At 43.0% G+C, this 25,921-nt stretch overlaps 1 protein-coding gene across 1 annotated transcript; it reads right to left on the reverse strand.

The window, feature by feature from the left end:
* Positions 1–61: 61 nt before the first annotated feature.
* LOC130575021 (C2 calcium-dependent domain-containing protein 4C-like) lies at positions 62–20,032 on the reverse strand. The gene is given in 3 exon segments (XM_057368624.1): positions 62–1,434; positions 1,437–1,483; positions 19,879–20,032. Coding segments are annotated over 3 exon segments (1,467 nt in total). The 5' UTR covers positions 19,995–20,032; the 3' UTR covers positions 62–130.
* Between the last annotated feature and the right edge of the window lie 5,889 nt (positions 20,033–25,921).

The raw sequence follows: 25,921 nt of genomic DNA on the forward strand, positions 1-25,921 counted from the left end.
ATGACAGTAACACTAAGTAAGGTAGTGATTTTAAGTATTCTTAAAAAAAACTCCATCAACATAAAAGTCAACCTAAARCTTTATTTAGTAGAAAACTTTCAGAAGACAATTTCTTTTAATATTTGAAGCATTACACTGACAACATACTCATTAAAGACAATTCCCGTTCTCCTAAGGTGTAATCCCGTTTCATACTGCAGCCTTTATTTGTTGCTTTCATCCTGACRGCGAGGCCGTACAGCTCTTCTTCTGCAATACCATCAAAAAAAAAGTCCTCATTGAAGATGGGATTTCTGCTTCTCTTTATAACTGTGCTTTTCTGCTTCTGTGTTTTCCCTGGCACCAGGGAGAAGGAGATACAGCAGTTTATGTTTTTGGGCTCCACAGAATCATCATATAAACCCTCTGCGCTGATCAGGCGGATGCGCAGCCTTTCGTTCTCTGAGCAGTATTCAGCCGACAGCCTCAACACGCCCCCCTTGTCCATGACCACGGTGCTCTCTCCCACCAATCTCTCCCGACTGCGGCTCAGRTCCAGAGGAAAGATGGGAGAACAGGACGTGCTAAAGCTCCGCATGCCAAGCAGCCCCTCYGAGGCTCTCCTGATGGCACTGGGGCTGTTATCAGTCGAGCTGCTCTCCTCTGTAGAGAGAGAATTGTTCCTGGCCACGCTGGATTTGCTCCTGGCTTTCAGTGCTCTGCAGAGCAGTCCCTCCTGACTTTGTGCTTTGATCAAGGAGCAGGGTCTGGGAGGTGACCTGCTGAGAAGTGGAGAACTGAAAGGAGAGGAATCACTGGAGGAGGCAGTGTCACTGTCACAGGCACCTTGCCTCTGCAGRGAGAGATGCTTGGGAGGCAGTCTCACAGAAGCAAAGCTGATAGCAATGGGATTAGACATACTCCCTTTGCCACTGAAAGTGTTAGCTCTGGCTCGAGACAGCTTCAGGCTGGGCAGAGCACCACGGGGATCACCATGGAAGATGGACTCCTTTCTCCTGGTGTGGGGACTTTCCAGCAAAGTGCAGAAGCCATAGGAAGTGGAGGCTCTGGGGAAGTGGGGCAGTGAGAGAGCTGCTTGGGACTGTGGGTCTGCRTTGGTGCTTTCTTCCTCCAGGACTCCGATCTCATCTTCAACACTTTCCACCTGAATGAGATGTGGCAAAGAGCTGGGACTATAACCAGAAGTAAGAGCTGCATCCACTACACTGTGATCCTGGTGGAAGCCACTGCCTTTAAYGGAGCCAGAGCTGATCAGCCGGGGGGGAATGCAGAACTCAGGGATTCTGTCAGGAGTGAGCACATTTGGAAAAGCAGCAGCCCCCAGGCGGGCTTTTTCTGGCAGATTTTGGCCGTGTGGCAGTCCCAGAAAGGAAGAGCTGGGGAGGTTTCCATTTTCATGTGRCGCTCTGATCTTTTCCAAGAACCACATCACTTAGCTGGGCAGRAGATCCTCAAAGGGGAAAAGCTTAAAGGACAAATCCACCTGCAGACACACAGAAGGAAAAAAGTACATGAACATTCTTGAACACACTACAGCCAAGCAAGGTGCGGAGGGTGCTATTCAAGGCAGGACTAGCCCCAAGCCCATTCAATCCCCGTGCTCAAAACAGCCTCTACCCACCACACTAACTATAGCAACTGGCACAAGAACGAAACTAAACCACTAAAGAGACCAAACACCATCGGCGAAAACGCTCCTCTCGCATAAATCCCTACCGTGTTTCTTCCTTAGCAGAGGACGTACAAGTGCAAGYCTTGCTCTTYCCAGCCCCTGCTCGCCGCTTTCCCKCTGTCCCCGAGCACCTGGAAGCAGCCGCGCACAGCCCGCCCCGAGCCGGCCCTTTTGTAGCCGCGCCGGCACCTCCCACCCGCGCTGCCGGCCGAGGGGAGGAGCGGGGGCTGAGCAGGGGAGCGGCGCCGCAGCGTCAGCACCGGGCACTCTGCTGGGCACTCTGCCGGGCACTGAGCTGGGCACTCTGATGGGCACTGTGCCGGGCACTCTGCCGGGCACTGAGCTGGGCACTCTGATGGGCACTGTGCCGGGCATTCTGATGGGCACTGAGCTGGGCACTCTGCCGGGCACTCTGATGAGCACTGAGCTGGGCACTCTGCTGGGCACTCAGCCGGGCACTCTGCTGGGTACCGGGGCCGTGCCCGGAGCAGCCGGGCCGAAGGGGCCGCTCACGGAAAGCGCTTTCTGAAGGTCTCCCTTCGCCCCCGCGGAGGAGCAGCTGCACCCGGCGCTTGGCACCCGCTGCCCGCGCCCGGCCCCAGCCCCTCGTCCTTCCTCTGTTCCAATTTCTTTTTGATCAACATCTACTTACAGAGGCGTCCCGAGGTGTTTCGAGATAACTAACAAACCCGGGACAAAAGCAACATTGTCTTGGGGATTCTTTTCTGGARATCCTGGCAGCTTTCCAGCGTTAGAGCAGTAGGAAGTGGGGATTGCGGTTTTCAAGCTCATTTGTAAAGAACTTTGGGCCCTTCTGCATCTRAATGCGTGTCCACCCCCTCGTTACTCACAAAGAACAAGAGACGGCGGAGCTCTGACACAGTGTTCTTATCGCTGATAGCGGGCAGCAGCAGAAACGGGAATGCAAATGCAGCGAGGAGAAACACAAGGCAAAAAATGCTTTAKCAAGTCACTTTGAAACGCAGCATGTCAAAAACCCAGGCACGCGTGACGCTTAACAGATCCTGCAGAGAGCCAGGTGGGATCCATGAACTTCCTCACCAATGCAGCAGAGCCTGAACCCACCTCTACAAACTCTATAATTATTCTGCAAGCTGCAAATAAGAATCCTTAATGCAAAGGCAGGAAGGCCTGCCAAACTGGTTGGCTAAATACTCAACTGAATCCTATAACACAGGGATAGTACACAAATAACATTCTTCTTCCCTTTTCCCTCTGAAGAGCTAAGTTCATGTTTACTGAGTGCTGGAAATAGACGAAATGTGCTCAGAGGAAACAAATCCCGTGGGCTACAGGGGCAGGGAACATTTTGAACCTGCTGAAAGATTTAGTTTGGTACACACATGTTCTGGATGTAAGCCCTGCCTGTCTCCAGCTTGTTTTATACCAGTTAAGCTTCATTTGCATAACAGTGGGCTAGTGATTAAAATCCGAGAAAATTCCTCCTGTCATGCTTTGTAAAAAGGTTCAGGATATCCCAGTGACATTTCAGTTGTAGGACTCGTGTAGTTTGTAATTAAATGAACTTACTTGATGTGGGTGTGCTTCAAATAATCTCCAATCTAATTTAGRGGGTTCTGGAAGGGGTTTGTGCTTTCTCCAGCCCATGAGACTTTTCAGCAGCATAGTAAGAGGAGTTATTTGAGACACGGGAGTGCTCTCCTTTGGGAAGCAGCGTGTGCACCATATAGCGGTTACCCATTCAGACCAGGCAATACCATACTATATATCATGCATTACATACCATGTAGTTTCCAAAGAGTAACTGAGCTTATTCCAATATATGCCCTTCTGCTTTTAATACCAAAGAAAAAATTTACTCTAAACATGGAGAAAAATCAAAGAAATGGCAATTTTTATAGAAACCTGATTGCCTCCGGTACCAGATCCCGAAAGTAATTCAGGACAGCAATCATGGTAACCAGCCTCAGGTGTATTAAATTCACAGCTAGCATCAGGCAGTGCTGAAATAAAATAACGACCCTGTTATAGGTGCACGATTTCTCTTCAGTCCCTTTACCGATAGGGGAAAAAGGCGCTAGGGCTTTTCCAGAGGTGATCAGTCTCCTGCTCACAGTTGCCTGTCTCCCTCCGGTGACTGTAAAGCGTAAGCAGGTGCCTTACACTGGGTGGTGTATTCTCCCCTTCCTATGAAAGCTGCACTTTMCAGCCATTTAACAGATTGCTCCTGTGCCTGGAGTTCAGCAACACTTAAGCACTTGGACCTTCCCCGTGGAAATAGGCACTCAAATGTATATATGGAGCTTCCTGTGTTCGGAACTGTTTCTCTTTCCTTGATTAGCTCCAGAGAATAATTAAAAYAGGCTGCCAAGAGGTTCCTGTTGCTATGAGAAATGTGTCTGCAATAATGCACTTTTAAACCGGATATAATTCGTGGAAGGTTTTATTACAACCCCTKTACCAACAACAGGTGAAACCCTGGCGTCTGGCCAGGGAAAAGCTGTAACCAAATGGAATCTCTTACCAACGCAAGCCAGGAGTTTTCCCTGGTGTGTTACTGATATTATTTATCTCCTGCCGTTCGGATTTCACTGGGCACAGTGGCCCGGCTCAGGAAAGCTTCGTCCCCCCTCGTCCCGCTCCGGCTGCGGGTCCCGGCCCCGCCAGGACTGGRGGTGCCCGGGGTAACACAGCGGTGCCCAAAACATGTTAAAACTGACTGGATGAAGAGCCGGGAACTGCAAGGAGAAGCCTTTCAGGGATTTACAGGGTGTATAGACAGGAGAGCTGCAGGAAYTGACAGCCTGTGCACCAAGGGATGGGGAGCACTCCCTGCCCCATCAAAATGAGTGCAAAGATTATACAAACCCTTCTGGCTGTGCTGTGAAAGGGGGAGATRTGAATGCACAACTCACAACAGCTCTTACAGCAAAAGCAATGACTGTGCATTATATTACCTAAAATATTCCAAAGTTCTACAGGCTTTCTTGAGGATTACCCAGTTCAGCTTTATTTTCCTGAGGAATGCAACCATCATTCAGCTGTAGCATCTTGAAAGATGACTTCAATCACTGAGGCACTTAGATACATTTTTTGTTAAAGATCGATATCGTGAGTAAATATAGCACATTGTACAGCACATTGATTCCTTCCCATCACTTTGACAAATGTCAGTGATATCTATTAGCAGACTGTTCACCACCAATCAATGGCCAAACCATTCTGCATTACTTGTACACGAATACAAAGCAGTAACAGGTTCAGCAAAACTAATCTCACAACTTGATCTTATTTTTTTTTATCAGAGTAGCTTGTATTTCATCCTAGCAAAGACAAGTTTCTGTATAGTTTTACAAGAAGAGTCCAGGCTCCTTTAAATGAACAAATGAATGAACAGAAACCCAAGTGCTGCTTGGCAGCAAGAGCTCGGAGCTGCAGGGCCCTTCGGGCACTTGGGGACTTTATGCCAAGCATCTCAAATACCTTGTGTCACAGCAGTTTGAACTGTAAAGATCTAAAGGTAARAACTGAAGAATTCATTTTTGATAGCATATTACATGGTGCTGTGATGAGAACCTGAGAATTGCYATGCAAAAATCCATGAAAGATATGCTGTTCATGATTCCACTCAGGCAGTTTCCCAAAAAAGCAAGTCTCTACACACAGATAACCAGGACACAAATTCAACAGCAAAGTGGAGCAAATTTCTTAGGACCAGAGGAAATAGGAAAACTGTCCAGTTTCCTAGACAGCCTGGACAGTTTAGGTATGCTGATGAAAGGATCCTAAAGAAAACTGGAACCAGCTTGAGACAGGAAAACAAAAGAGAGTGAGATTATTTAATTGAAAAAATAAATGCAATAGGCAGAAAGACTCTGCTTGCTTCTGGGAAAAAATRGGGATTTTTTAGCTGTGTTGCACAGCTCCAACTTTGAAAGCACAGGTGACTCTCAGTCAAGGCTTGGCAAACTGCTGCCTTTCAGTGTAYCATTTCAGTGACTTTCAGTGATTAAGTCTTAAACTTCGAAGGTGAAAAGGAGTCAGGTACTCACAAGGAGGCTGTGGTGCCCCTGTGTCTGTAAGGCTGCCATTCTGAAGGGTGAAAGWGTCTCATCTTCCTCCAGGGAATTAATATTACCAAGACAGCTAAAGGATGCCCAGTCGGGAAGATTTCACAGTTTTGCTGACTGAGAGGCCAGTCATAAGGTCCCAGCCAAGTTACCAAAAAGTACTTGTTTAATAAAACCTGCCAGTGTTTTGCAGTGCATAGATCCTGCTGTACTTCTGGAAATCAAAATCACCTTTTATAAGTTTCTGCCTGACCACAGGGGTATAATATGGCACATATTTGTGCTCAAAATAAATTTAAACATGAAAGAAAAAAGCTAAAAATAATTTTTATTTTCAAATAAAAAAGAGGCTTTGTAAAAATTAAAATAAGTCTCCACAAACCTKAACATCAGTAAGGATTACTTTTATCAAGGTTAAAGAGAAAAAGAAAAAAAACAGATTTAGTTTCCTAGTACACAATCCTGACTCTATGCAAAGAAGATATTTTTCACATTCATTTCAAAAAGTCAAATTTGAGAAAAGCTAAGGTTCTATGTGCTGATATTTTTTTTTGTCATTTTAGACATAATTTTATGCCTCAAAGGAAAACTACGAGTCAGCAAATGGATTATTATCTACTACCAGCACCTTAACCAATCATTACAATGTCAGTAGTTATTCTTTGAAAGAACTCCTCCCAGAATTTCCTTGCTTGCTGTCTTCCTTCAAGACACAAGGCTCAAACTGTCAAGTTATGCACCATATGCTGTGCCCCATGATTTGCACAAATAACAATACTGAGCCAACTGTGCCGTATTATACCCCTGTAGCCATGCAGAAACTTGTAAAAGGTGATTTTGATTTCCAAAAGGATGGCAGSGTTGATCTACATGCAGGTTTTATTAAACAAGCAGTTCTTAATAACCTTCCTCCCTGCCCAGTCACACCCTCAGGAGTCCTTCTCCAAGGAGCACAGATCCAAAGCAACCTCAAAGTGCAAAGGAGAGGAAGGATCTCTCTGTAATGGCCCTGAACACATGTTCTCAGCACTTCCTGGCTGCTGCAGTGTTCCTGCAGGTACAGTATGTATGAAGCTTAAAGGCACCAGATGCCACATCCACGTGGAAGCAGCAATCTGCTGGTACAAACCAGGCTCACGAGAAAGAACAAGGCAGCAAGCCAAGGACATTTCAAAAAGGATAACTCACCTTGTAAAACATGCTGGATCTTGATTGGGAGTGTTTAACACTTCARAACAGGTGTGTTGGCAGCCATGGCTTCCCTGCATTTCCCATGCCATGAGCTACAAAGTCTGAGGTGTCACTGCAGGAGGAGATTTCCTAAGTTCAGCCTAACAACAAGTGCAGCTGCCTGCAGGCCCTGCAGTGTACTGTGACAGGCTGGGAGAGCCCATGAGCACAGCCCAGCTCCCAGGACTGTGTGTAGAGATTGCTGTTCCTCCCTGGCCCCAGCCCCTTCCCCATGAGAGGCAGATCGAGAGCCAATGGAGAATTCTGCTACAGGAGCTGCTTCACAGGGCAATCCTAATGCTGCTTATGGGAGAGTTGGTGAAACACATAAAGAACAGCAACCCCCAGATTACTTGCTCCTCTCCAGTTGGAACACAGTAAATTTCTAATTGTTTACAGCATTTTTCAAACAGACTTAGACTTCAGATTTGACTGGAAAATATTCCTGCTTAGCAGTAAGTTAAGACCACAAGCTACTCCAGACAGCTTCATCTAATCATTGCAAATTAAATATTTAAAAAAGAAAACTCACCAAGAGCTGAGGAGTATCCTCTGAAGAGTAAAACTTAGTTGATCCTTTCTTCTACCTGAAGGTGGCACAGCACACTGGTGGAATTGGCCACAACATCTTGATGGGCAGGAAATRCAGTCATGAGAGTTCTGTCTTTAAGTGGAATACATTTCAAAGTAGTTTCACTAACCAGCAGCACCTCATAAAGAAAGAGATGTTGCTTTGGTGCACTCAAGTTCAACCTTCAAAGCAAAGCTCAAAGCTAGACTCTCCACCRTAGTCTGTCCTCAGCATTTCTATGTACAAAGGGACAGTTCTTTTTTCTAAAATGATCACATTTCTAGACTGTGGTTTTTTGTCCCCTAAATTGTGTTCCTCCCAGAAGCATTTTCTGAAATGAGATAGTGTTCCACTTTTACTTTCCATTTAAAAAAACCTTGCAAAGCTTCATATAGATGATTTATGATTACTTCCTTTACCTCAGAGCTCCTAATACACAAATAATAGTTGGAGAACAAAAGTCACTTGGACTATAAATGGTGGGGGCAAAAATGCATTAATGWAACTGATACTGGTGAGAGGAACTTGATTCCAGGCATCAATATCAAGAGCTCTGTAGGTTTCAGGCAGYTTTGGGAAAAGGCTCAAGCTTTTGTGGAGCTGTCAGTTTTGGTCTTTGGGAGCAGAAAGGATGAAAACAGTGACAGTTTTATCGTGAGGAAATGGATTGTCTGAAATTTCATTTAAAAGGAAGAAAAGTCACAGGATAYTGTAATTATATCCTGGGATAAAGCAGCAGCTCTATCTGGGGCATGTTGTGGATCACACCCCAGCACTTCCACTTTGAACATGCACCATTAATGGTTTACAACCAGAGATGTGGAGCARATTAGGTTAAAAATGCTGGGAGAACAATACTCAGCAAGAAGAGTGGGAGAAATGCAAGGATTTTCGGTGACAAAATTCCTTTCAAATCAGGAATCCATAGGCATGAGGAATGCTGTTTAACTACTGCTACCAAACAGAGTTCAAACACATGGCCAGATAATACTGTACAAAGAAACAATTTGCAGTTATTGCTGTCACACACAAATTCTCATCAGAAGAGCAGAAATAAGCTCATGTGGCTGTGAGAGATTCTCTGGCACTTGGTAACAATTGTTTCATGGTGAGGAGCTTTGCTTAAGTGGGGAGGACAAAATGAAACCCTTTATTGTTTAGCTACCTCATCCTTTCATTCCCCGAGGCGAGGCTGAAGTTTGAATCGTGCCTCAGCCTCCTCCCTCCCTCCCAGGGCAGTGTGCAACACATGGCACTTGTGCTCTGGGAACTGCTCCACCCCAAATGCTTGAGAGAAAACAGCCTGCAATTCACTTGTAGTGCTTGYTTCACTTGGGGCTTCACACACCCAAAAGCAGAACCCAATACTGCAGCTGTTAGACCCTTGTGGGGTTTTTTTGCTATCTGAGTATGTAAAGTAAAAGCTGCTTTGCTCTGTTTCCTGGCATTTACAAGTRTCTTCCACCATTAATTTGTCTCGGTTAAAGTAACAAATATAATGAAAGCTCTGGAAAATGCTGCTTCTAGCACCAGTCTTACAAGGACTGCATGAACTGGCAGTTCATTGASAAGAAAGAAGGGACATGAGAAGATACTTTTTTCAGGCCATACTTGTGGGAAGCACAGCCCTTCCTTCACAATTGGCAGCACCATCCCCAGAGCAGAGTGTGAAACCAGCCAGTTGATCCAGCAGGTTCTGCATTTTCCTCCCACATGAATAAATTATAAACTTCCTGGGCAGCAGTCTGCTTCTATCCCTGACATACATTTACCATGCACATGATCAGCCAAGGGCAGGGACCAGCCCCTCTCACGGGTCTCTTGGGCAAAACTCACCTGAAAGCTGCTGTTCCACAGGAAAAACCCCCATCCCTGGCTCCAGACAGAGCCTGCTCCTCCATTCTGTGCCAGAGCAGTGCCTGCCTCAGCAGCACTCTCAGACAGAGAACCAGGATCAGAAAGCATCAACTCGTCCCTGCTGCTTTTAATTAAGCAGAACTCATCAGCAAACTGCAGGGCAGCAAATGGCCCAGGCACTAACAAGCACAGGCCTCTGGCTTTGATTATTGCTAATAGCAAACTCCATGGCAGCAGCAACCTCACCCTGTGCTGTTTGCTCTTAATTGCTATTTACAGCCATCAGCAGAAGTTGGGAGGAACAACTGATCTTAACTAATTAAAATATCATACTTAGCAAGTTATTGCTCAGCAACTTTCCTAGAGCAATAAAGATTGTGATTCATTGAATTACAAATCATTTTGAYTGGAAAAGACYTTTAAGATTSCTAAGTCCCAAAGCAGCAAAAGTGGCCACAAGGCCCCAGGARCTTCAGTCCCCAAATATTTAACCCACATTGTCTGTTCAAAGATCAGCTCTTTCAGGCAGACTGAAAGGCATCAATGACAGCCCAACTTCACCTGTCAACAATTTACTCTGCTCTAAGAACATAATTCACCTCTCTTCTGCTTGTGGTCAGATCTAAGTCAAAGYCCCTCAGGAGGAACTTAAGTGACTCTGGGCTTGATTAAAATTTCTAAAGGACTCTTGCAAAATCAATTACAGRTTTCTAGATTTTTCTTCTCGCTTTTGAAGTATTGCCCTGGCAACAGGGAGCTGTTATGACATTTACTTTGACAGAAGCCCTTCAAGGATGGTTTCAAAGGTACATTATCTTATTGGGACCATGCAAGAGTCCATTTCACCCACTGAAAGAGCCAGACAAGGGGAAAAAAGCACACTTGGGCTTGTGCTATTATGGAATGCTTTAAATCTTTTTTCAAAATATCTTCAGTGTGCTGCCTAGTGAAATTCTGGAAGAGCATTTCCTAAATCAGTTTAAGTTAGTGGCACATATCCTCCAGGCAAAGCAATCCTTTGGTTTATCTGTGCAATAAGATAGTGTTGAAAAAATGAATAAACTGAGGATTGCTGTCAGTGCATGACTGACAATAAGATGGAAGATTGATTTGATCACAGAAAATGAAAACAAATTACGACTTTGCGGGGGTTGTCAGTGGAAAACAGCATTAAAATAAACCTCTGTCAGACCTCCAGAGGGAGAGCAGCTGGGAATGGGCCGGTGCTCCCTCCTCTCAGTGATGCTGGCTTCACCTCTGTGTAATCCTGCTGACTGCAGACTCTCTCTGAAGTGAGAAGAGAAGCACATGCCAGGTCTGTGCCATGTTCCCTTTGAGCCAGCTTAGCAATTGTGACTCCAGAGTTACCCACATTTGTGGTCCTGTCCATCCCGAATGACGTTTTCATTGAGTGCTTGAAATCCACACAATAAAAACACAGTGCTTTAAGAGAGCTCCTTTAGGAGGAAATGCCAAGGGATGTTCAGGTATCTGATCCCTCAGAGGGTGGGTGTGAGCAGACAGATGCACAGAGTGTGTGAAAGGAGCCCCAGACACAGCCATGCAATGCTCTGTGTGAGCCTCTGAGCCATCAGCTGCATCTCACCTGACACAGCCCATCAGCTTTGCTTACACTGAGCCATGGACCAGACATGCCATCATTTCCCCAGGATTTTTGGCACCTATAGCCCATTTCTCTAGACTGTAATGAGTCAAGAGGACAACATTTCACTAACAAAAGGAAATCACAACTCMCTGCTCCTAGTTACACTCATTTCTCTCCTCTATAAAGACACTAATTTCTTGAGGCAAAACTATTTCTCTCACTTTCCCATTGTCTTTACTCCCCTTCTSTGCCCAAATTATGATCTCACTCCACATTACTTGGTAGCTGGCTCACAGACTTAGACTGCAATTAGACATACATGCATGGTACCACCTGCTACATRCTTTATATTTCTTTTTGCCTCTGAAACAGCTGTTGGTTTCCATTTTTGAAAAATGAGAGTAAAGGAGAAGAGAGGTTTCCTTTTTTTTCCCAGTTGCTTTAGTTTTCTGCAGGATATCAGGGCATGTAACAAACTCAGAAGAAAATGTAAGCTCATATCTAGAACATTGATTGCCTAAGTTCATTCAGTGAAACAGTAGACGTGATGAGTTACATGTYCCCAAACTTACAGAGTCCCCAAAAGATTCAGGCCCATTACCATATCTGTTTGTCCCTAGGGGTTTTTCTTTGAACCTTCGTCTAATTTTAACAGTATTCACAAAGCAAGCCAAGGAACTGGAAATATTATAAACCAATAAATAGAATARGAAATTCTAAAGCAATCAATGCATCGAAAATCTGCCAAAAGGCAAGATGGTGAGATCTCACTGCTCTATCTTGAATAMCTCATTTAAAAGTGAGGGAGATAAAGATATACACTTTATCATCTACRTGATTTTTCAACTCACTGACTCTGTCAGTCCTTGAATTTATCAATAACGGGGCATAATTTTCTCAAAAACATTGGTAAGTGTGAGCTTAGCTTGAACATATTTTGAAAAGTCAGCTGTAGAAATGCAGCTAACAATCACAGCTTTCTATACTTTATATTGTGAAAAATCCAGTTCTGAGTTATCACAGGGGAAATGAGCCTGCTATTGCAAAAGCACAGATCTGGCCATGCTCCCTGAAGTAATGGCTCCTTCCTCCTGCAGAGACACTCCCCAATACACACGAGGTTTGCTCCAGGTGTTGAACAGGGCACTGGTAGCACAATGTACTTTACATCCCAGTATTAAAACCCCCACAAAAACTTGAGAGTTGTTCACTGTTGACATGATTCCAACTAGTGAGTATAAACAAAATGCATCTTATTTAATGGATTTTGTTTGGGATTGTTTTCCCTGAGACATTCTACATTAAAAAAACCAAAACTGGTGGTAAGCATAGCTCCCCCATTGAAAGGGCTCTGTGTCAGTATTGGGCAGGAGGATACTATTCCTACATTGAATTGCTTGGCAGAAGCAGTGTCTAAGCACGCAAGAAACATCTGCAAAACCTGTCCAAGAGCCAGAAGGGGATTTTAAGTTGAGATTGGTAGACCCTCTTGTCCTGTGGCCAAGTTATCTGAAGCAGCATGAATTTCCTTGCAAAACTAGAAAGTTGTAACTGACTCCTTACCCAGTCAAAAATGCATAGAAAATCWAATGTTATGCTCTCCCTTTCCTTCCCCCACTCTTTATCTAATATATTTGCCATTTCAAACAGTAACCAGGCAGTTCCATGCCTTCCTGAAAGCAGACCCTTGGCAGTTCAGCTCCCACTAAAATCTACAGCAAAACGTGCTGATTTCAGTCTGCACCATTTCCCCAGCTACAGCTGCTCAAACAGCCAGATCCCTCCAAACCCTTCCCTGGCATGACAGTCAGGACACACCTCCCCCAACCTCATCCATCCAAGAATTGCAATGTTAACATCAGCACTTACTAAAAAGACACCAAAACATCCCTCACAACCTACTGTCAATTCCAACCACCGATCAGGATGTGCACAAAGCCACCAAATCTCCAGCCCTAAGGCCTTGCCCTCCTTGCTATCTGAGCAGCACAGCCTTTGAGACTTAAGGAGTCAGCTGTATGTCTGCATGGATGGGCTCTGGTAACTGGAGATTCAAAAGGACCAGCCCTGTCAAAGCCTTTTCTTTACCCCTAAAATGACAAGTGTTACAAGGTCAGCCTTTTCCTTAAATTCCAGTAAGAAAGCCAGTTACTAACATGGAGCATCACAGAGCTGAAAATTAAACTTCAGGATGAAATTACAGATTATTTTATTGATAAAGACTAAACAATTTTGTTCATCACTTCAGTTTCCATTAATTCTTGTGCAATATAACCAGATAGTATCTTGAAATTCAATTTCCCCTCTAACATTAGTCCTTCATGGACTCAGAGGTACCTTTATTTTATTCAAACACTTAGAAAGTCACTATGGCATCTCCATTTGGCCCTCATTTCCCCTTTTTTACTGGAAGAAGCATTTTTCTCCATCTGTATTTAGCTTGAAATCTGACTTATAGCTTTCTCAGATAAGTGAAAAGGGAGTCCCAGTGGAGGCCTGATAGATCCTGGGTGTGCAGGATGGGGAATGAAGCAATAAGCATTGAAGATGCTTTGAGGACACACTTCTCATCCCTCAAACAGGAAAGTGACAGTGATCCCAGGCACCAGACAGACTGCATCCCAGATTGACCCCTCTCTGCATGTCACTCTTCATTTTCTGACACTCATTGAAACACCCACTAAAGACCTGTGCAGATGCCCCCCTGTCTGAGGGTGGCATTAGTACCTGTAATCATTTTCCCTGTAGCCTGCAGTGCCTCAACACAAGGGCACTATGGACACGAAAGACCCTGGCTGCTCTTATTAGCTCACAACAGATTGCAGGCCCAGCTTTGGAGAGCTTTCAGCTCAGCAAATGGAAATCTGCCTTACCAAAGTGCTAAACATAAAAAGAGAGGAAAACAGGGGTGAAGATCAAGTGTAAGATTTACAATATAAAACCACCTTAACAGAAAAAGGCTGCTCCTGCTCAACATTGTAATTAGTAATTTATGTAACTAGTAAATAATGCTCAGTAATTGAACACATGCTCAATTACTTGAAGAGATTAGGTTCTTAAAGAAAGTCGTATCAGCTTACTTCTGTAGTTACTCACAAACTGATAAACAAGTACCAACCTCTATTTTCTGGGTTTTTTTTTTCTTGGCCAATCCTATATGAGGSCAGTATCTGCCTCACAAGAAGGAGATCTAGCCATTGCAAGCATATACAAGAGATGCTGCCCAACCATGTCCAGTTGCCAGGGTGTCAGTGACATCCTTTTTACTCTCTTCTAGGCAAAGGGGCAGCTGTCCCTTGTGCTCTGTGTTTGAGGCACACACATCTGTGGTTGCCACTGTGGCACAAGACTCCACAATGGAGCTGCAGCAATGCACAGCTTTCCCCTGCTCCTCCCTGTTCAACACCCTATGTTTGAGTAACACAAATACACAACAYTGCATTGACTTAGCAAGAGGGTAACTAGAGTATAATAACAATTACAAAATGGACTCCAGGTTCCTAAACCTGTACTTGAAGTGCAGTTACACATCCTATTCTCATCTGTTACTCATGGGCTACAGAGAGCAATGATGAAAATGTTCTGATCCAGTGGGTAAGAAGCACAGAAATCTCTCACATTTTAACTAAGTCATTACTTAAGTCTCTGGTTGAACAAGAGACTTTGGAAAAAATATTTTTTTCCTTTGTACTTCCTCCCTATCCCAAACATAGTACACAAGAAGCTCCAGTCCCGTTTGCTAAGGAAAGCTTGAGCTATCTGCAAAGCTTGCATGCCAGCTTCTGAGAGCAAAGGCTGGCACTGACAGGGGAAAGCACAGATACAGAGCCTGTTTTGTTGCTGCAGGAGTGATACTTCTTCCTCCCTAGGCTGTTAAGAAATATTTAAACCATTCTAATTCTATGAGCATAAAGCAATACTAAGTAAAAATCAACCACAACTGCTAGAGCAAATTCATATTAGCCTACAACTGAATTAAACACTTAAGAGACAAAATATTTCTGTGCAAGTTGTGTTTCTAATTTGCATGGTATCTCTAATTTGGCACTGTTACATAACATTGAAGGAATGCCAAAACCTCCCTAACACAGGATGGGTACACTTAGCTGCAGTGCTGCAATAGTGCTACTGCCTAACTGTAAGGCCATCCTCACAACCTCAGGAGCAGTGAGAGGAGAAAGCCCAGCTCACTGTGCCACAAGGCTTGCAGCTCCCAGTTCTCTAAAAAGCACCTGATAAACAGGACAATCAATCCTGTGATGTAGCTGTGCTTCAGTTCCATGCCAGCCATATTTAAGATTCCCTAAATGCTTTCACAGAGCTGATATCTGGCAGGCCAGGGTTCAGATACCACCACATCTTATGGCCTTAACTCAGCAACACCTTGAGTGCCTCTTAGCCACAAACCAGGGCTCTGCCTTCTCACTTCATTTTGTTCTTTCTCCTTGTCAGCACAGCAGTGRCACCAGTGCTCACCAGCAAACTGAGAATGCCTAATTCTGCCACACAGATTGCAGCAGAACTTGTGCCATCAGCTTCAAGAGGTGCAGGATCAATCAGTAAAAGCTTTTTCACAGATAGAGCACAGACTAGCAAGACTTGAGCTACTCCAAAATTGCAGCAGGGTTCTACTGGCCCTTTTAGGTGATGCCTCCTTTAGAAAACTGATCCTTGCCCACTGGACTGTTGTTCCTCCAAGAAAAAGGATGCCACCACAGAGCTAACCAGTTTTTCCTTTTCACTGTTGCCACAGTCACAACTCTGACTAAGCTGCTATTGCTGAGACATTCAATCCTGATGCTGGCTGCTGAATCAGGGCCTAGAAAAACAATCTGACACACASAGCTTGGTCAGAGTGGTGGAGAGAGGCAAGGCAGAGAAATCCTGACAAATGGAAAGGAATCTAAAGGTACCAATAGCTCTGAAGCTCTGTGAGAAACACCTTTAACAAAGTAAGGGTTTTTTTGAGCACTGTAACAGGAAGATCAATTGACATCCAATCACACGGATGAGTTAACCCCAGATACTGAGCACTGTACAATGTGACACTTGAGTGTCATTCCTCAAACTGCAATAGTGAGGGGAAATTCATTTTTGCCCCTTGTGGGGCAGCATTCCTGCTAAATCCATCAGTATTTGTCTCATATAGAGGTGGCTGCACCTAACGTGGAGTAAGTGAACCTCTGTTGTATTTATTGAGATATTTGGAAGAATCTGCAGTCTAGGCTCCTCCATGGAATTCCAGTTTAGCAGCCACAAAAGAGAGGACACTTCTGGCAAAGGAAGAGTACTCTATCTCAGAAAGCTCAGAAGACAAAAAGGATTGGATGTGTGCCACTGGAGAAAGTTACTCATTGGACTCAGCAACAATTGGAGACATGACAATTTCTTCTGGATAGAACTGTGGAAAAGTAAAAGCAACACTTATTAATGACTGATTATTCACAGACATTCTCTATCCCTCACTTCTTCCACCAACTCAGAGCAGGCCCCTACACAAAGGCTCCTAAAGGCTGAAGAGCATTCTCCACAACTCTGACATCTCGAGCAACTCTCCTGCATTTCTCCACCTTGCCACTTTTGCACATCACATAAAAGCCCACAACTTGCTGCTCTGCTGGACCAGATAAATTTCTCCTCAGTTGTTCTGCTAATCTTTCATACTATATTTCATGTGGATCTGAGTATTTTCTCTGCAAATATCCATGGGTGTCCGCCACTATTCATCAATGGTTTTACCTGACAGTTGTTTTTTAAAGCAGTATCTGTTTGATTTGTGAAGTGGCTAAAGAGTAATGGAACACCTATTGCTGYCTCCTTTGCCTGTGCCTAGAGCTGGCCATGTCATGCACCAAGAGATTAGCCYCATTCAAAAGCAAAGAATAATCCCCAAATCAACCCTGTCTATGCTTTCTACCTATGCATATACTTTCACCTCACTAGAAACCATTTATCTACCAAAAATTTTGCCTGCAAAGTTGAAACAGGAAATTATGTGCACTATGTGCCAGTTACCATCTTGTCTTGAGTTTTAACTCTTACTGAAATCTGCTGCATTGTTAAAATTTAAAAAAAAAAAAACCAAACAAAAACAAACCTCTGCCCAAATTGCCAAGGTCACTACTAATTGCTTCTCTTTAGTAAATGAGATAGGCATGTACATGCACACACACACCTACTGCATTCACAAGGCAAAGAACTTGTTTTGTGCTTTGTTTGAATGATCCAATTTTTGCAAGGGTACTTGAAAAAAAAATAAAACTCTAAAGCCAGATATRCACAATGCAGGGTGCAGAACAGCATTTAAAGCCTAAGCATGCAGCAAGTTCCCATTAGGATACATGTCCCAGTGAAGTCCCAGCTCATACTACCTAATTAAAAAAGATTCACTACAATTTAAAAATCCCTCAACACACTTGATGAGCACAAGGCTAGAGTGATRTAAGACAACTTGAACTGCTCCTTTGCTTTGGGATGCCCTTTTCTTAGCAACTGACCACAAAATGTGTAATAGAGTATGTTCATGTGCAATACATTCCAGCAAGTAAAGCTGCAGGGATTTATCCATACTGAAGTTGCAGATCTCTCGTTCCCCCTTCCTGCAAGATGAGGAGGAGGAGCATGTAACACAATGAAGAGTAACCCATTCTGGAAGGAATGCAAGTTTGCATGGAAACAGTGAATTTTGCTCTTGAGGTGATAAACACAATCCWAGAAGAGCAAATAATTTTTCAAAACTCATTACATCTGTGGGAAGAAATCCATGGGTCCATTTCCCAGAGTTGGGACAAGTAGACTCACATCCAGCTTTAGAAAGCATTCAGCTGCGGGAAGGAAGGGGTGGCTTGGCAGAAATAGTAAAGCTGGTTAGGGAGTAAGGGAAAACTGCCAAATACACAAACCCTGATTACAATTAGTAGATTTAAAGAYTCTTGTGTTATGAGATCTCTAAAATGGCAAAGAAAAGATTCGGGAATGTTGAGCACTGCTCTAGGGGTGTAGCTGAGTACATGAACTGCCCCAGGGCACCCCACTTCATTTGCATTACACAGCAGCAGAAAACAGAGGGAAATGGTCCCTCTCAGGGAACAATGTCCCGAGAAGGGGGTGATGGCAGCACTGGGCTGGCAGTGGGGCTTCCTAGAGAAATACCAGGGACATGTGCTTGAAGCAGAGTGCGGGAGAAGGAGCAGTGCTAACCATCCTTGATTTCCCAGCAGCAGGTAGGGCAACATWAACGAGGCCAACCCTGAAAACTAAAACATCCCCAAAACCAGAAAGTACAAAGGTGTCTCACAGCTGAGAACAGAAACAACAGTCATGGCTCTTATGTTCCACCCAGATCTCAGGCATGCCAGAAGTGGTACAATTGTCATAATTTTAAAAAGACTGTTCAATCATTATTGACTTAATACATCAACAAGAGACCATAACAATCAAGAGATTTATCAATGAAGTCACTGAAAAGGCAGGTCACTTTTGTAACAATMTAAGGTAAGAATTAATAGGACACAAAAAGGATGTACTGGTCTACTTCTGTAAAAATATAAATTACATGGAACATTATATTAATTGTATGCTGTCCAAGATTTCACATGAAGAGTATGAATTTTTCATTTTACTGAGGGAAAATCTAATTTGCTATTCCCGTGACTAAAAAGCTGATTATATATGAATTTGACAATCATAATCAGAAATGATTAATTACTTGGTTGAGACTGTTATTCTTATAAACCCAGTTTGATATGCATGAACAAAATGATGTGCTCTGACTAGGGCAGGAAGCAGAAATAACAGCACTGGCACAAATGTCTATAAAATGCCTCTGCACACAAGAATGCCACAAGATCTAGACATCACTTCAGTTAAATACAGGCCATCCTGATGTGCACAAAGAACATGCACACAGGTAGAGATTGCTTGCTCAGCACTGCCAGACAAGGACTCCACTTCCACATTTACCGCTAAGATGCATTGTGCAGAAGTTATAAATTATTTATAATTATAGTCTCCCACTTAATGGCAGAAGTGGCTCTTTTCTTCCCACACCGACCTCGTAAAAGCTGCTCTACTTCATCAGGTTTTTCTRATGTTGCATTCTTCACCCATTTGGATAACATTGGATAAAATAACCTAAGACTTGACTGTAGAAGTCAGATGCAAAAGAACCTACTGCCCTCTTTATGGCAACTCCTTTTATCCTCCAAGTTACTGACTGTCTAATTCTATGCAACCATTGTGTTTGTGGAGCAAAATTCCACCCACACACTGCAATCCCCTTCAGAGCTCGAGACTACTCAAAGCATTGCCACCAGCTATGAGGAAGAAGTTCCCTTATCTCTTGCCCTGCCTTTTTTCTCCCCTCAGATTTTAGGTATTTGCCAGCAATACAGTACAATACCGCTGAGCAAAAGCACTGGCATATTTCTACCACATAAAATCCATGTTTTTAATGTTAAAAAAAGATTTCTCCTACTACTCCTGTTTGAGCAGGTTTGAGGATTTGGTTCACATTTTAAAAAAAAACCTCACCAAGACACCCAGCACGAATACAGATATCTAGAATGACACCCAACCAGAGTCTCAGGTATGTGAAAAGTGAGTTTAAACTAGGGCCAGTAACTGCTATAGCAAAAGCTCCTGGCAGGGCTTCCCTCTTGCTGTGGAAAAGGCCAGAATCACAAGCCTGTGCAGCACATCTGAGCCCACTTGGCCTGCTCACAGCTCAGTGCTCACCTTACACCTGACTGCAGCACCCACTCCAGTTGTTAAATCAAGGTGCAAGGATAAAGGCAAGCACCAGAAACAAACTGAGGAATCAGCATTAGCAGCTTCCTGCCAGCAGAGATGACAAATATCTTCCTGCACTCTGGTTCCCCCCATGCCTTACCTTAGAAGTGACCATCCCAAAACACAGCTCCGTTTTCCTGTGATTTCATTCCTCAGCTCTCCAGTGGAGATCAATAATCGCAGCAGTGCTGGCTGCCTGCAGAAGCCTGGGGCCATGCCATGGAAATCCCTGAGCGGCCATAAAGAGAACACAGCAATTGAACGGGAAGCAGAGGAAGGAACAAAGCTTATCTAACACTTCAGCTCCACAAACCCCGAGTAGTGCTAAAGTAGCATTAAAGTAGCAACGGCCCCAAAGTGGATACTCCGCGATGGCTTGCTTGAGTGAAAAGTTTGCAAATAAAAATTGATTTGGAAGAGTTACACTGCTTGTACATGTGGAGTTTACCCTGTGGGCCCAGATGTTCACATTTTATTAACCACACATTAGAGGAGACTCGCAATAAAGAATAGTGCGAATGATGCCAATTTTTCTTTGGCGAAACTCCAGCAGGAAATAATCGTGTGTCAGCTATAACTCTGTCCTCTGGTACCACACAGACTCAAACAATGCATCTGCTGGATCCATTTAAATGTGCCCATGCCTGTGCTTCATTGTTTTAAAAGACTTTTTCTGTTATAAATCATAAATAATCAATGATTCTGAACTATAGAAYGTGATAAAAATGAGGCAGAGCTCTTGCCACTCATTGAAGGAAATGATAGAAGTAAAAGGAAACAGAGTTGCATATCTTATACTGCACATTATCTAAATTATTTGTTTGAAGACAAAGTGCTAACAACATCTCTCATTTTAAAGGTAAAGATTTTTGTCTAACAGTGAATCACCCTAGTTAAAGAAACACAATAAAAATTACTCTTTATTCCGGAAACAGAGTTAATGTATTGTAACATCTGGTGATCCAGGGAAACAGCAATGCATTTCCTAAAATACCTGGCATTGTTCCAATGCTTTATCAGCATCCTGAAAATACAGGCAATTGAAAAAACACCCATTATTACTGCATGATATGAATTTCAGACAAAGCAAAAAGTTCWGCATAATTCCATACAAGTCACATCCAATTTGGATCACACCATGTAAGAGCCAAGCAGTTTAGAAGGCTGAATTCTGTTTTCAAWACTGTAATAAAATATTTTCATGTATAATTTGTATAGCAAATTTTACATTTTAGATACAGAAAAGAAAACAAGAGAAAGTCAGACTTCTAAAAATCAACACTAATTTAGTAGGTGCTTTAAAAAACAAACCTGGAAAAGCATGTAGATTGCTACTCAGGAATCCCTGGAACGCAAAAACTCTGCATTACTTTCGTTTATATTGAGAAACATCACTTAGATGGATGTGGGTTTGTGKATAACAGTCCTCATGTTCATTTTCTGATCCTTCTTGCAGCACTCTTGAAAACCTGGAAGTGTTCACCAGACCAGAATGTAGTTCAGCTGCAAGCATAAATGTTAATATGTTTGTCAGAAGCCACAGACAGTTAGAACCCAAAAGACAACTTGTGTTGGCTTTTGAGGCACAGCATTACAGAAAACACTGCTGTTTAGAAGTCAAATCAYCAGAAAATCTGCCTGCTCAAGGGCAGCCAGGCTCTTTGACACCAGGATCAATTTATGGCCCTGCCACTGTAGGGTATTGTGCCAGACTCGACTGGAGGGATGCCACTCTGGGTCTTAGTCTCCTGACCTCCCACAGTGCCAAATCTGTGTCCCATTAACTTTGCTGGGACTGACATCTTCTGTGGTAACCAGATCTAAATTAAAATCCTATCTTTCATTCTCTTAGAGCTGTTCCCTTGAAGTTTAGGTACCAAAATATCCTCTTTGTTTTCTGCACTTTTGGTCTTGAGCATTCCTTACCAATGATATTAATCCTGTAAGTTCATTTTCTCATTTAGAAACAGCTGATTGATTTTCTGCAGATATAACCACATAATGATCCAGAGGAGAGTAGAAAMACCCCAAAGAAACAAGAAAACTTTCTATAAACATACAAAGAGATGTTAATCAAGCAGAGCAAAGGAAAAAAATTCAAACTATAAAGTTACAACTTCAATAAATATAAAGTATAGATTACAATGCACTTATTCATTATAATCAAAGAGAACAGCACAAAAAGAACCCATCTAAATTAGCAGCACAAACCTTRTCCTCATGGAAACCTCCTAGTAAGCCCAGTAGAATACCAGAACCAGCTACACCAAAATACTGGAACATTTCCTGGTTTAAGAATTTTAACAAAGTTAAAAAAAACACCCAACCAAAACAAAAACAAAAAACAAACAAAAAACAAACACATAAAAAACCCCACAAAGAAAAAAAAACCCAAACAAAGAATGAAAAGAAAAAAAACCAAAAAAAACCCCAAAGATCAAACAGAAAAAATACCACCCAACAAAACAAAAAACCCAGAAACCACCCTAAAGCACCCAAGCAAAATCAACCAAACTGGTCTTGAGAGAGCAGACAATTTCAACCAAGAAACCAAATCTCTAAMAGAACTTACCACAAAAAAGGACACAGAGGCAGAGGGTGTGGGTGGAGGCCCCAGGTAAGGTTGATCAGGGCCATTAAGGGTTCCGAGAGAACTCAGAACCATTTCCCCCTGCTAATGCTAGAGTAATACTGGCAGCGCTGAGTTTTGCTTAGCACTGCTTACCAAGGATAAGTGTGAGTCATTATAAATGCCACTTTTATAAATGTGTCTTCAATCTATCTTGCAAAGCTATCCAATGTAGTTATTAAAATAGTCTTGTCACACATACAGAATCTACTTTACAGGGTATGATTTAGGCTGCATTTTAATGGACCTKTTCTGAGACTATGATTTAAAATGTRTTTGAAAYGACAGATGAGRAAATTGTTTATAATGTGCTGCATGGAAGGTCTGTGCACACACACTGGCTAAGTTCTGGTTCACYCAAAACATCAGTAACCACGCCAGTGCTGCTCTCATCCACGGGGTATTTTGAGGACCAGAATGCTGAAGCACTTGCAATAGGAGGATTAACAGAGGGCTGTGAACAAGTACGACAAGTATGACATCATTTYGGGAGAGTTTGTGTGGGTGCTTCGTGACTGTTTTTGGAGATCCTTTAACATCTCTCTCCTGATTTGTGGGAAAAGCAGACTGCTAGAGAACACCCCTGATGTTCACACACAAGATCTATTTTCACTTTGAAGAAGGACATTAGGTTGTTGTAGTGCTTTCTTTTATAAAACACACCCTTCAAGTTGTGGGGTTTGGTAATTAGAAGATGGAAAGATAAAGTGTTGGAATAGCTGCGATGGTAGGAAAACGTAACCTTAGAAGTGAAGTCAGGTGTCCAACAAAATGTCTTAATGTCAAAATRTTCTCTGAAAGCAAATAAAGCTTAGAATTATTTTTATGTTATTTTTCCCCTCAATCACAACGAATCATAACCATTACTGTCACAGATGGTAATTGTAACTGAAGTCAGATTTACTCTCAGGAGATTATTATGCCATGCAGATACTAATATCTCCAACTCCAGAGCTATGACTGGTAAAATCAGTTCAACTATACTCCAGGGAGCTAGTGAAAGGCTGATAGGACACAAAGACTAAAACTTCTTTAGAAATGCTAAAGAAGTTTTTGGTCTTGTGAATATATTGATGTAAGTGCTTTCAGAGCCATTTATAGTATAATTTTTTTTTCAAGGGAAATGCACCTTTCTGAGATTTTTATAAGCTGAAATACTGTAAAGAACCAGGAAGTCATACTTCTGTTCTCTATAGCCACTGTACTGAAGCAAAAATATGTGTATTTCTCATTAGTGAAATAACAGAAGCTGAATCCTCGCATGACAGATTGACAGAATACCTCATTTATTATTGCATTAGTTTTATCATGGATTATTACAGTAGAATGCAGTTATATGCACAGACCTCCTTGTATTTGAGATGCTGCAAACATAAGGAAAAAAAAAAAAAAAAAGGTGGTTTGCCCCAAAGCAAGTTACTAGGTGGGTACAAAGGGAGATAGTAAATGTGTCCCAACACACAGATTTACTGGGAGGAGCAAGACATAGAAATGATACAGGTCTTGACATTGCATTCCATATTGTGGTAAWATTTTGTTCTTTGGGATTGAGGCTGGGTACTTTTACTGCCATTTTGCTGAAATCTCTTTGTAGAGATTTCAAAATAGCTGTTTGGAGTTCAATGCAGCAGAGAGATTGAAACAGACTTCCTGAGAGCTGAGAGGAAACAGAACACAGAAATGACAAGGGCAATGGAGACTGGGATTGTGGGGCTGCATGTTACTGTGTGAGAGAACACGGGTTAGGAAAAGGTTTAAAATGGGAAGGCAGAAAAAGAGAATGCAATCAAGTATAATCATGGAGTACGGGAAGTTTCTCTTGAAGCACTATTGTGCTAGGAAATAGGGTAATATTGCACAAAGAGAAGAATGAAATGTATCATGTATTTTTAAGAGGGAAGTTTAAGTTGTATGCCACTTAGGAAAAACCACATTGTTGGAAGCTTATCATCGTGGTAGTAAAAGGCCAGGAAAAAACCCAAACAAAACAAAAAAGCTGACAAATCAAAACACCTGTAATTTATGCCAACGTTACAGCTGTTCACAGSTAATCTGCCTGTGCAAAAGTACATCTAAACCACAAGAAATACTTTAGTTATCACTTCTTTTAATAGCAGAGTGGATAGTATCTCTTTAGTAACAGAAGATAACAATAATGCACTTGTAAAACATGTATATTGTCAAGTATTGGCAAGTTATAAGGCAAACCCTGTGTAGGCTCTGTTTTAGTTAAAGGGCAGACACTTTTTGTTCATTTGATAAAGCTGGCACAGGTCAGGGTAACTATTAGGGATATAAAAGTTGTGATGCTTTTAATTCTGTAGGGTGGGTGCACAAAATAATCTGGTTGGGTTTTATATGTACGGACTGCCTTAAACATGCCCACCAAATGTGTTGATACAACATGTGTAACTTTGTTGGACTGTGTCACCATGCATTGTGAGTTTAATGTCTTAAGGTTAATTTGTCGGAGTAAAATTCTGAAAGGCAAAACCAGTTGTATACTAATGCAGCTCTTTTAARCTGATTACAAGTAAAAATATTTATTAACGACACGACTTCAGCTAAATCAGGCGAAATTATTTTAACTGCATGATTTTCAACTGTTGCAATTTTACAGAGGTCCCAGTATATATGGCACTAATTCATGTAATGGACCTAAATTGGAGTAGATATTTCTTTTCTCCTATTTGTGTCAATATATTGGTGTGAAAACCATTCATACGCCTCTAACAGTGTTAGAACTGTTCCAATAACACAAGCTGTGCAAGGGAAGCCCTGAGTCTCCTTTCCTGCTAGAGCAGTTTATTTGTGGCTGGTGTTGGACCCTGGCCTTCAGGAACAGTGTGGCCAGCAGGACTGGGGTGTGACTCTTCCCTTGCGCTGGGCACTGGTGAGGCCACACCTCGACATGTGTCCAGTTCGGGACCCCTCAATTCAGAGAAGACATTAAGGTGCTGGAATTGGCCCAGAGAAAGGCAATGGTGCTGGGGAAAGATCCGGAGCCCAGGTTCTGTGAGGAGCAGCTGAGGGTGTTGAGCCTGGAGAAGGCTCAGGTATGACCTTATCACTCCTTACAATTCCCTGAAAAGAGGATGGAGCCAGGTGGAGGTCGAATTCTTTTCCCGGGCAACGAGCAATAGGAGGACATAGTCTTAAGCTATATCAGGCAGGTTTAGGTTGAATATTAGGAGGAATTCCTTTACAGGGTGATTGAACATGGGAACAGGCTGYCCAGGGAGATGATGGGGTTCTCTCACTGGCAGTGCTCCAGAAACGACTGGACACGGCATTCAGTGCCGTGGTCYGATTGATAAGGTGATGTTCGGTTATAAATTGGGACTCGCTAATCTCTGAGCTCTTTCCCAACCTGAACTGTAAGCGCTAAGCACGACACGCTCCCGGCGCTCCGGGCTCCCCGCTCCTCCGGCCATCCCCGCGCGTTCGGGCTCGGCGGGGCGGGGAGCGCGGCCTGAGGGGCCGGCCGGGCGCCTCATGCCCCCACAGCGGCCCC

Source organism: Malurus melanocephalus, unplaced genomic scaffold (assembly GCF_030028575.1).
Source record: "Malurus melanocephalus ecotype Western Australia unplaced genomic scaffold, MMel_1.1 scaffold_96, whole genome shotgun sequence".
Classification (NCBI taxonomy): Eukaryota; Metazoa; Chordata; class Aves; order Passeriformes; family Maluridae; genus Malurus; species Malurus melanocephalus.